This window comes from Prinia subflava, chromosome 28, assembly GCF_021018805.1.
Source record: "Prinia subflava isolate CZ2003 ecotype Zambia chromosome 28, Cam_Psub_1.2, whole genome shotgun sequence".
Classification (NCBI taxonomy): Eukaryota; Metazoa; Chordata; class Aves; order Passeriformes; family Cisticolidae; genus Prinia; species Prinia subflava.
Window position 1 is genome coordinate 1,204,731 of NC_086274.1, and position 12,765 is coordinate 1,217,495.

The window sequence follows — 12,765 nt, forward strand, 5'->3', positions numbered from 1 at the left end:
GCGATCCTGCTTGTGAAAGCACATGGCAATTCCTTTTCCTGTCATCATTAATTATGGGAGATTTTAAATACTCATCTTCTGGGGTGCTCAGTTTTCACTCCCACATCTAGTTCTCTGGGATCCTGCAAGACTGGCTCATGGAGGTGGGGGAGGGAAAGCAGCTAGCTCCTCCTGGCTAAACAGGAGTGTCCCCACTGGTATAACTCAGCTTGAGAGTAGAAGCACAGCACTGCAAAGACAGTAATATTACAGCATGCAGTGAACTAGGAAAATGCTGCATTTCTGTAGGTGGAGGGAAGTTTTCATATGGACACAATCCAGCTCAGCCTTTAAAATGCCATGGAAAAGACTTTACCAGCATGACCAACTAGAATTGGTACCCATTTGGGAGAAGATTAAAGGGAGGCAACTCTACAAGACTCCAACTTGCTGCAAGGAGCAACATTTTTATGTGGCAGAAAGGCAACTAACTTGATACAGAACTGCCACATCTTGCCAGCAGCAGCACAGATAATCTTGCCAGAGGTGGAGCAGGCAAGCACTGACCAGAAGACTCCACATGTTCCCCTCCAACCACTGCTGAAGGCAGCAGGGTAAATTTCCTCCTCACAGCAGCTTTATCTGTCTGTTCCCCAGAAATGCCAAAATACTCATGAGGCCTTGCTCCTCTTCTCTGCCCTGGGACAGTAGAGAGAAATCAAAGCTGTTAAAAAAGAGAACGTTTCATGCATAAACAGTGTTTGTACTGAAACAGCATCACAGCGCACAGTAACAAATGGGGAATTATTGCAAGATAATTACAAGAGGAAGGATCCCTGTGCAGTGCATGCGTTGTCAGGCATAGAAGGAAGAAGGTGAAGTGTGCTGGGGAGAGAGCATCATCACGACTTAAGTTTGTTACAGGTGAGGAAGGAAGCAATGGGGATCTAACTTGTGGCCCTAAGAAAAACAGACCTCTAAAAATATAAGAAATGTGGAGCAAGAGTTAGTGGGAAGCAAATAGAGGTTGAAAGAACTTTGGATGCCTTCCGGAGAAGACCTGAAAAAGTTGAAAGTTTGGCTTGTTTCCCAGGCTCTTTATGAGCCAGCATCCTTTTCCTTTTTTTTTTTTTTTTTCCCTACATATTGGTTAAGATGAAGACTAGATCAAGAGGAAAAAGACATCTCAGAAAGTGTGCTAAATAAACTGGGAGTGTATAAGAGGCAAAGTGAAAGGTCTCTGTGGAAGATGAGGTCCCATTTTTACCAGGGAGTATTTTGAAGATGAAATATGGAAAAAAAAAAATAAAGGAGGAAAAGGAGACCTGTTAAAAAAATCATCAGTTGCCTCAGTTGTTTGTTAAACAAATGCCTTGTAAACCTCAAGTTTCCTCAGACAATTTCATGGGGAAAAGGTTGTAAAATAAGAAGAGCTGTCACAGTAATGCCACAAAAACTCCACTAAATACAAAAAACAACAACAACAAAAACCAAAAAAACCCAAAACAAAACAAAAAACAAAAAAACCCCCAAAACAACAACAAAAACAAACCAAAAAAAGCCCACCCCATGCCTCCCAAAACAAGGCTGCCTTTCTCTACAATGGCTTTACAAAGGTATTAGGAGAGCAGCAGAAAGATGGGCTAAATCTAAATGCTTTAGATAACCAGAAAATCTGCTTCCCATCATTACCTACTGACCACAGGGCTGACTTGTGGTGACTCTGGCTGAGGGTTTTCTGCTTGATACATTCTTTGGGCATAAACTGGGTTTCCCTTTGAAAGTGAAGAAGACAAAGTGAAACAACAAGGTTTTGGACTTAGGCAGCAATGAGAAGCAAGCAACCACAGGACTCCATGATCACAGTTGCCCATTGTGACCAATGTGGCCATCCTAACTCATGCCTTCAGAGATCTCTCTGTCTCTGCTTGCTTCAATGCTCAGCTCTACAAGGAAACTGGCATGCACTGAAAGAAAATACACAAGTGAGCGGGGGTGTGAGATAATCTGTCTCTTTCACTTTAGGTCATCCTGATCTCTGGGCCCCAAAGCAAGAAGTTTAACATCCTTTTCAATATTTTTATTGTGAATAACAAGAATATCCAGATTTGTTCACATTATCCTGAGGAATACACAAGCTGGCTGAGTCTTGCCAAGTTCTTGTCTTTAAATAACTTTCCATGGCAATGACTTCTACAGCTGTTTATAAACATATTATATGTATACCATCTCAATTACACAGGGCATGCAGGCACATTTCTGTATTCTCTATCCCTCCTAAACTTCCAAGGCTACGGTAAATTCCCTAAGACTCAATGTGAATTTCTAGCACCCTCTAGGGAAAATCAGACTGGCATATTTGACAAGCCTTCTCATCTCCTTTCATTTTGTGCTGTGACATGAAACTTGGGTGTTGCAATCAATACTTATCTGCTTTGCACTAGACTGGTTCTTCTTATGCTGTGATTACCACTGTAATAACTAAGCTCCTTTTCTGAGCCAAAGTGGGGTTTTTTAGACTGTCAGGTGGAATTCAGAATAATCCAGAGTGTTTTCTTCTCCCTGAAGTGGCCTTTGTGGGTTGAGGCCAAGGAAGTTGGATCCAGAATGGGATACCTAGTGGCTTTATACAGGTTCCATACTCTCTAGCTTCTCTATGAAAAGGGAATTGCTTGTTCTTCAGCTGGATATGCATAACCAGTGAAAGACTCAATCCCTCAACTTTGGTCAATGTAGCTTTGCCTCTCTGTCACCAGCTCTTCAGGCTGCCATCAACATGGGTACCAAAGGCACTTGCCAGAGCACCCATGAGCAAGGCCCTTGGGAAGGTTTCAATCAGTGATGCTTTGTGGCAAAGAAGCAGAACCATGAATGGTATGGCTCTTGTGAGCTCAAGTACAAGCTTCTCAGCACAGGAGATGGCTTTTTCTTCTGCATTTGCCTGCCCATGCACAGCAAAAGGATTGGCAGTGAGATCTCTGGTAATCCAAAGACCTTGCAACAACTGTCCATGTTCATATTGCTGCAAACCTCACAATAGGCCACTCTTTAGGGCTTCCCTTGAGAGTTTATTGGTAAGAATATGAATGCACATTAATTTTTATTCTCCCCAGAAAGCTCTTTTTCAGTCAATCAGGATCCTAGCTTGGCTCTGAGTAAGACATAGAGATGAGAATTGGAACTGTGATCTCAGCAGCTTATGGGTAAGGAAAAGACACATTAGCCTGAATAAATGTGAGTGACTGGAGATGTGAAGTAAAGCTAAGATGGAGTTGAAAGCAGGCATTTGCTACCATCTCTGAACTATTTTACTGGAATAATTTCTTGGCTGTGTTAGTTGTTATCCTGGTGCAAGGTACAGGGAAAACAGAACTCCTTCTACCATATCTATCCACAGATGAGTAGGCTGCCTGTTTTATCCCTCACAGACCATATCAGTGTGATAAGTGATAAATTATCACTTGTCAGGACCTCGTCCAGGATGTGGTACAGCTACAGCATATTTGAGGTTACTGCATTCAGTGACAAAAATAATCTATACAGAATCACAGAATCACTAGGTTGGAAGAGACCTCCAAGATCACGAAGTCCAACCCATGCACTAACACCTCAACTAAACCACAGCACCAAGTGCCACATCCAGTCTTTTTAAACACATCCAGGGATGGTGACTCCACCAACTCCACTGGCAGATCATTCCAATACTTTCTCACTCTTTCAGTAAAACCTTTTCCTAATATCCAACCTATATTTCCCTTGGCACAGCTTGAGGTTGTGTCCTCTCCTTCTGTCAGCTGCTGCCTGGAGAAAGAGACCGACCCCACCTGACTGCAGCCACCTTGCAGGGAGTTGTAGAGAGTGATAAGGTCACCTCTGAGTCTCCTTCTCTGCAGGCTAAACACCCCCAGCTCCCTCAGTCGTTCCTCACAGGAGTTGTGTTCCAAGCCCCTCCCCAGCCCCGTTGCCTCCCCTGGATGTGCTCAAGTGTCTCAACGTCCTTCTGAACCGAGGGGCCAGAACTAGACACAGACCTTTGTGGGGCATGAATTAGGAAGGTTATGAGCTAATATTAAGGAGAATAAAACAATAGGGTACCAGCCACTTTTGGAAAAAAGAATCTGGGTTTGGTTCCTTTCAAGAGACGAGACTACAGAGTGTTCCCTAGTGAAGTATTCCTAATGCTGGCAACTGCTAATTCATGCAGACTGCATAGGACATCATCAGTACTCACACCTACTCTAACTGAACACATCACAATTTCCTGACAAATCCAGTTCAGATCTTCAGTTTTACGGTCTTTGCCATGGCTTACCATCACCAACCAGGGTGGCAAAAGTCATTGGGTATGGCAGGCTTAACAAGCCTGCAGCTGTGTCCTGAATCACAGGAAAGGGATCAGGCTATGTGCAGGGAGGGACGTGCTGGCCTGCTGCTGGAAGCTGCAGGTCAGTGATGCCAGAAAAGAGCTCTTCTGGCTGGAGGAGAAGAGATAATGAAGCTGTTTGTGCTCCCAGACAATCCCTGTATAATTATCACAACTACTCAGACCGGGTTGCCAATGTCCGACAGAACAATGGCCTGTCAGGTGAAAAAGAAAAGGGTCTGGGTGGCTCTCTCCACCTGCTCTGTCAAAATACAAACTGCCAATCACCTGAAGAGGAATGTAAGAGGAGAGCAAGGACTTGCATCATTCCAAGGAATGTCATTCCTGTTTTCATCAAATTAAAGTTGATCTGTATTGTCATTTGCCATTGAATTATTAAAGTATTTTTTCCCTTACCTGCTTTCCTCCCACGTGTCAGTGCTAGAGTCATCAACCTCAATCACATTTGCTTTCTCACAGAGTTAGGAGAGGTTTTTTTTTTTTTTTTCCTGTGGGCTGCTTGAGGGCATCAGAACTTATAGTTGAAGTGAGAAAAATGTCTGGTTCAACTGCTCACTGAAGAACCAGAACAGGAAACAACATAGCAGTTTATAAATCAACTTTTTTAACTTCCCAGACAGACAGATAAGTAAGCTATGATTGCAGCATTTAAAAAAACTATCACATGCATCCCTATCTTCTCTGCCTAAGTACCAACACTGCCCTCCCTTTGAATTGGTATCTTCCACTTCCCAGCCAACAAGAATGAAATAATTTCTGTGGGCATAACTCAGGTAATTAGCCAACAAACACTATTGATGAAGTCAACGAATGAAAGAAACAGCAGACAAAGTTGATAATGAACTCCTTGAGGAGAGTGCACAAAGAAAAAGTAATTTGGCCCTCTCTGCCCCCTGATATGGGTTTAATTTCACTACCTGCCCATTCAAAACCTCCCACACAAGTTCAATAACACTCTTTCTTCCAGTTCTGCAGTCACAGGCTTAACCATGGAAAAAGCTGAAGGAGAGAGATATATTTTAGAAACCTTTACAATGATCTAAAATAGCTTTTTGATGCATAGCAGATGTCTTCAAAACTCGCTTAAATGGAGCCAAAATGCCTTGCAGTTTTGGAAAAGGGCGATTCCAAGATAAGACTCGTTTCCAACTGCAGCAGCTCTGGAAGAGATTTGGAATTTATATTAATTGTCAACCTCAAGGAAAACATTTAAAAGGAACCCTTCTGCCTCCCATTTTGAGACAAGTGTCTTACTGGGCTTTATGCTACTCAAAGACCTGATGTCTGCCTGAGAGCAGTTCCTCCATGTCTGTAAAAGACAGCAGATGGGTTCAGATGGGGAAAAAGAAAGAACCACAGTCAGTGACACATGGAGGTGACAGACTGAGGAATGCCTGCCCTTCATCATAACCTCTAGTTTGTTATGAAGGAGGTGCTTGGCAGGCTTCACTGTAGGGAGGAGGACTGAGGAGGGATTGGAAAGGAGTCAGTGAGATGGTGCTGAGGGATGCTAACAAGGCAACACCTCTGAGACACACAGCAGGGGAGAAAAAATGTGAAGGGACATGCTGGAAAACTGAACAACAGAGCCAAGAAAACTGCCCTTGCGGTCCAAGTAGGGATGGGATTCTTCAGTTCTGTTGCTAACCAGAGGGGATAGCCAGAGTGAGGATTTGTCCTGTGGAGACTTTTGTAAAAAGGAAAAAAAAAATCTGTGTCTGATACAGTGAAGTAGGTTGTACAAATGAAAAAAAACTCCCACAAAGAAGCAACAGGCAAAGTGATGAGTCAGGACAAGAACCTTCTCACTGCTCTGAAGAATATATCTCATGTGTACCAGGTCTTAGATTTCATGAAGATTTAACACCCTTAACTCAGTGTTAAGGCTGTGCTCACAGAATAGCTAGGGAGTATCTTTTAGTTGGATACAAGAAAGAGTTAGAGAACTGAAAGACTGATGCAGTAGTAATATGGAAGATTTGATATGAAGTAAACCTTAAGAACAGAAATACCAGAGCTAGAAGATTCTATATAAATAATTGAAAAAAAAAAAAAAAGTTCTATTCTCCTATGAATACAAATGGCACAGTCATACTTAATTCTGAAAAAATCCAGAAGAGAAAAGTCAGGTAGCGATGATAATACCACAGAGGAATAGTGTTCCCCTAATCAGCCATGCTCTCACCTCTTCCTGGCAGGTTTTCCCCATCTTTTTTCTCTTGGCACTGCAAGAAATGGGCCAGAAATACAAACTGCATATCTGGCTTTCATATACATGAAAGCTCAGGAGAACTTTGGTTTGGCTGAAGAGACAAGACAGGAAATCTAAGTAACCCCAATCTCAACCCCAGGCTCCATATCCAGGGGGTTCTGCATGTAGCCCTTACATTAAGCTTTGTCACAATGTGTCATTCTACCGTTCTCTCTCCAACTTTCTTTTTGCACCACTCCCCCCTTTTCTGGCTGCTGACCTGCAGTAGAAAGCTGGACTATCTGTAGCACATGTAGAATGTTTGTTCTCTGCCTAGCTCAAATCCTCTTTAACCCTTTATGTATATGGGAGTATCACAGAAGATCATTCATATGGGGCTAATCAATGCTTTCCCTATGCATTTTTGATTAAAGAGTTTCTGATAGGAAAAGAAACCAGATAAAGAGTTTTTCTCTCCTCCAAGGACATGATATAGAGGAATAGAAACCTACCTCTTGTTTCATCCTACTGTGAAGATTTTGGGGTTGAAGGTTTCCTTGCAACCCAAGCTGCTAACCCCACAGAGTCTGGCTACTGAAAGGACATTCTCCTCCCAAACTTGCCACGTCCTTGAGCATGGAGGGCACAGTCAGACAGCAGAACAAAGATGGTGAGTTCTCCTTTATTCTGTTACCATCTTGCTCTTCACTCACCTTGAAGATCAAGTGCCTTCTTTACTCACTTCAGAAGACACAAGACTTCTGGCTGTCTGTCAAAGTGGAGAGCAATATGAAATAAACTGGGCCACTGTTTGCCTCTCCATTTTAAGGCAAATCAGTAGGAAGCAAATCCCATGGTTTTCAGAGACAACTTCTTTTATGCAGAGTCTCAACAGAAAGCCTTTTCCCTCAGTCTAGCACCAGCAGCATTTCATCTCCACCACTGTGCTGTGCATTACCAGCAGCAGAGACTGGGACAACTAGATGAAGACCTAAGCTAAATAGAATTACAGATCCAATTCTGCAGAGGATCTATTGAAGTAATTTCATTTGTTCACTTGGAAAACCTGGTTATTGTGCCTGGGAATTCACACCACAAAACAAGCTTGAAGTACATTTAAGTTTCTTTCCATTTTTCTATAGCTGCCTATATTGCTGCTGAAATTTTCTTTGATGCTGGAAGAGAAGGAAACTACTGTACAGTTCACAAACTGAATCCAGTTGGATTTCTTACCTGTAGGAGTGAGGTGCCTCCAGGTGATGACAGGCTCAGGACGCCCATTTGCCATGCAAACCAGGGTCACATTGCTGCCCTCATTCACGGTGATGTCCGAGGAGATATTGGAGATCTTTGGTGGAACTGTGAAGACAAAAGAAAGTTTGACCTTGTTAGAAGCAGAATTATGGAGGGCACCTTGCCTGGCTTGTTAATCTACCTACCTATTAACTTGAGCCAGTCACAAACTCATCTCACAGGCTGCACCCTTCCCACTTCTACCTGGGTTTCTGAAATTACATCAGAGCAATATGTACTGGTGTGTAGTTTGTATTTCAAGGGTCTACAGGTAGAAATGACCTGTGCTGCAACTGCAAGGCTTCATGTTTGGACAAGTTTGGGAGTCTTCATCAACTGACGTCTCAGACCCTGCCTGCCTCCCTCAAGGCTGCATGGAATGGGTCAGCAGGCTCCAAGTACCATCCCAGCTAATTTTTACACTCCAGGGAGTCCCAGATGGAGTTCTACATCCTCCTGCAGGATGCCAGGCTTCAAGGCACTGACTCGGAGGGTGTATTTGTTATTTTGTGACATCTTTCAGCCAAGAGGGATCCCTCGTGGGTTACTCCATGCAGTAGGCAGCTTCTGAATGACTGCACCACACATGGCAGAGCACCAAAGGCACAGTAAAGTCTTTAAGGTTCACAAGATCAGCCATGACATGGGCATTCAAGATCCTTAAAAGCCTTCCAACCTGAGTTTGTGTCATGGCACCAGAGTGTGCCAGCTGTTGCCATCTTTCCTCTCTCACATCCATGTCTTGCTTCTGTGCTTCACATCCCATGTCAGGTGGTGAAGCATTTTCACTAAAAGGGAATCCTCTAATTTTTTTTTAATATATTTTCAGCTTCCAAATTTGTGTGTCATGAGGAAAGAAACAATATCATTTTCTGCTTTGCTTACCACAGAGTAAACAGACAGCAAGCTTCCCCTTCCCCCTCCCTGGCAGGAGCGGCTGATGGTCCTTTTGAGGCAAAACTGCCTATAAGCTAGGTGGGGAAAAGGAAATGAAGCCTGAAGAGAGCAGCTCGCTACTCCCAGCTGTGTTGCTGGATTCACAGCATGTTGTTTACAACCCACAGCTCATTAGCCCCTCTCTGTAGGCCCGAAACTCTCGGACAACACTTGAGTATCTGTGACCACCGGAGCCCCTCGAAGGAAGAGGACCTGTCGAGCAAAGGGCGGCAGGCATCTATCTTCCAACAGGCTCACTCGCCCAGGCAAGGAGGGATTTAAGGCAGGCGCATTGGGGAAGGATTGCTGTCATCTGTGGAGAAGGGACAATGCAGAGGGCACTGAGGGAACAGCTGGGGGCCAACACAACAGGGAAGGCTTTTGCACACTTCGTGAAAGCAGGACAGCTGGGGCCCCACCTCAAATGCCTGTGTACCAGTGCAAGTATCATGGTGGAAAACCAGAAGGAATCAGATGTTCACACAGTCTCACTCAGTGGGATGTGTGTGAAAAACCATTGAGATGACAGCGCTGGGGTGAGACAGCTCTTAGGACTGGCCTGTAACTCAGATACAGACTAACAAATGTGGCTGAGTTTCTCAGGTATCGTGGGCATGATATGCTCACAGATACTATTTGAGCTATTCTAAACTAAGCTAAACTAGGCCTCAGGCTTGAGTCTAGTAGGCTGTAAAACATTCAGCATACGTAGTAGCAGATAAACTTATCTGCTACTAGGAATGTGTTAAGGTATAGACGTTCGCAGCATAGAAGTAATAGCACTAAATCTTTGTAGCTACTTTAACTTTAGATTGCTTACATACTCTTGTATGTTCACTGCTTATCACAGTGCACTTGCTAACTGTAAACTATTCGTTCTGTACTTAACTAGCTATCTCGCGGAATAAAGCAGAGTTCGTGCTAGAAACTATACTGGTTAGTCTCACGTTACTCTAGTCTCCAGTCTTACCAGAGCTCAGCTACAAACAAAGACAGGGTGGAAAGGAGAGGATAAGAACTGCAAAGCAGTGGCTGGCATGTACTCAGCTCCAGCTGGTGTACTAGCTCAGATGTAAGTATCCGTGTTACCCCTATTCCTTGGTGTTCATTACCAACCACTTGACTAAGAAGAGGCAATACTGCTTTACACAGGTAGAATAAGCCTCACAATCACAGTCCCTCATTAGGGACCAACTAAATTGATATTTTCTGGAAGGGAGAAAGTGCTAGGCTCAAGCAGTCCAGGACTGGGGGTCCTTCAGGTTCAACATGAGTTAGCAGTATGCCCTTGCAGCAAAGACCAAGTGCCTTGGGTTGCATTAGCAAGAGAGTAACCCTATAAGTGGAGGGAAGTGCCTAAAACCCTGTACATGGTGCTTATTGGACAGCATCTCAGACACTAGGTCAGTTTTGGCCTCCGCAGTACACGAAGGCCATTGACACACTGGAGCAAGGAAGGCTCCCAAGATGGTCAGAGGGTTATAGCACATGACTTCCCAGGAGAACCTAAGAGAGATGGGTCTGTTCAATCTGAAGAAGAGGAGATCTTTTTTGTTCTCTGCAGAAACTGAGTGGGTAGGTGCAGAAAAGACAGAGACACGCTTTTCTCAGAGGTGCACAGTGAACACTGAAAAACAGCTAACACGAGCTGCAATGTGGGGAAAAATCTGACTCAAAATGAGGGAAAGGGTTTTACTTTCAGAAAGTCAAGACAGGGACAGGCTCCTCAGAGAGGGGATGGAAACTCACCCCTGGAGATATGGAAAACTCACCTCCTTTCTTTCCCAGTGAATGAGGGGAACACCCTGTCCCATGGCTTGTGACAGACCTGCACGTTGTTCCAGCCAGCAGATCTGCAGGCTGGCAGAGCCCTGAAAGCTCTGGTCCCTAAATCCAAACTGCTACTCTTACTTACTGGGAACAAAGCAACTTGGAGGGCCACCTCAGACCTGACAGAAGACCAACATGCACAGGAGAAGACAGGTGCTTACTCTGGGAAAGAACATCAGAGGCTGCTATTTCTGCAAGAGTTGTAGCCCAGGTCTTCTGTCAGGGGGCACAAGGACAGTGACTTTGGAGCATCCTCAGCACAGCTTCTCCATGGTACCTTGGCAAACCCGAGTATGCAGAGTCCAGGAGTAAAACCAGTGGCTAGACTTCATTTCAGGAATATTATCGTAACCTCAAGGGGTTAACATTTACATCAGGAAATAAAAGCCATGCAGCAAACAAAGAAGGACTAAACTGAAGCAGGACTAGCAGGTGAAGATGTGGGCCAGTGTGAACTCCTGGTAGAATGGTGCAATGCCAGCCAAAATGGCTGAGGAGAGAGCAGCAAAAGCCACTACAGGACAGCAGCAGAGATCCAGCTGGGATATGCATAAACTGCCACTCCCCACAGCCGTCAAGACATTTTACTTCACAGAGGATCAAGTAAACTCAGCCAGTACAAGCAGTTCTGACCATGCCTACTGAATGCCCAAGAGGAAGAGCATGTGTCCAGATGGTCATATCTGCCTTGCCACTTTTTCAGATGAGGGTGAAAAGGACATCCAAGGCTGAAGCTCTGCTAGGAATATAATGGCTGGTTTCTTTCAGCTGCCACCTTCAGAAGGCAATGAAAGGCTGAGACAAGGGGGAATAGGGCAGGAAATAATTTCCCTCTAAACTTAAAGCCTGGCTTGGCTTCATCTACTTAGAATCCAAAGCCAGTGGACAATAATTTAACTCAGATAAAGAGTCAGAGACTTTTAATTTTCAGGGCATCAAGCCAGCATGTTAAAATGCCAAGACTGTCAGCGCCAGCAACAGTTAGCATTGCTTCCTTGGCACTTGTCATTACTTTGCACACACCTTTTTAGGACAGCCTTAAAATGAGAAGCTTTGACCTTATTATTTTTCCCCATGTGTGGGTTATATTATGTTTTCACAGGTCCCAGACTGCTGGAAGAAGGATTGCTGAGAATAAAACCTCCTGAGACCAGAATCTTTGGGGTGCCACAGCCTCCATTTGTCCAGCCATCTCCTGTTGACCCTCAAGAGGAAAATTCTTTTGTGTCTGGCCTCGCTGAACCTCTAGCAGAGGCAAACCCACAAGCTGCAGCCCCACAGCAGGGCAAGCACTACAGTTAAACAGTGCTTCCAGGCATTTTCATATTCTGACTAGCAGCTTTTCCCTTCAGGGGAAACCTGGCTGCTGCTGGACCCCTCGGGTTCCAAGGACCATGGGAAAGCACTGCCAGGGTCTCTGGTACTGCTAAAAAAAGATAAGATGCCCAGATTTTTCCCACTCTTTCAGTGCAAATCTTATGGAGTATCCATTACAGTGTGCTTAGGATCCCCCTGGTTGGGGTGGGGAGCAGAGCCAGACATGAAAGGAAGCACACTGTAGTACCCCACTGCTCCATTCCCAGAGAGGGAGGATGCCCCATCCACAGCAGGGACTGATTCTGGAGAGATGGGAGTGAACACTGAGAGGAATGGCTTGAAACTCACATACTTGTGTCTTCTCCATTTTACATCTACAGGACAAGGCTGATGCCTGCCCAGCATCTCATCTTCCACACCACTGACAGTAAATAACAAATCCCAAAGTAACCAGTGTCCATTCTCCATGAGAGAAACTCACATTGGAATAGAAAGAGAGCTGCAAGGCAGGAGTGAGATAAGGGCAGAGATACTGTAGGGTGCCCTGGACTGGGAGGGCTGCAGGGCAGGAGGGGTACAAGGTCAGAGCTGGTGGGAGATTTTGAGTCCCAAGAAAGATACAGTGACAGAGCTCAGCAGAACAGGCTCGTGCAGAAACAGCTTGCACCAAGCCTGTGCTAGTTAATTGCCGTCAATCCTTCACTTCATGACAACTGCAACTCACATTAATTTAAATAATAAGAAAGACTGAGACATGAAAAATAGATCATGCTCCCCCAGCACAATCACTGTTGCTCTCCAGATGAAAGCAGGTGATTTGTTTCCACAAAAACAC

The 12,765-nt window shown here is 44.6% G+C and overlaps 1 protein-coding gene across 4 annotated transcripts in view; it reads right to left on the reverse strand.

Annotated features, from left to right (window-relative positions):
- The window catches only part of LSAMP (limbic system associated membrane protein), a 995,705-nt gene that overhangs the window by 104,378 nt on the left and 878,562 nt on the right, over positions 1-12,765 (reverse strand). For all 4 annotated transcript variants that reach the window (XM_063419935.1, XM_063419938.1, XM_063419934.1 and 1 more), the window contains one exon: positions 7,788-7,913. In XM_063419935.1, coding sequence (XP_063276005.1) covers positions 7,788-7,913 — 126 coding nt within the window. The remainder of the gene's footprint in view (positions 1-7,787; positions 7,914-12,765) is intronic.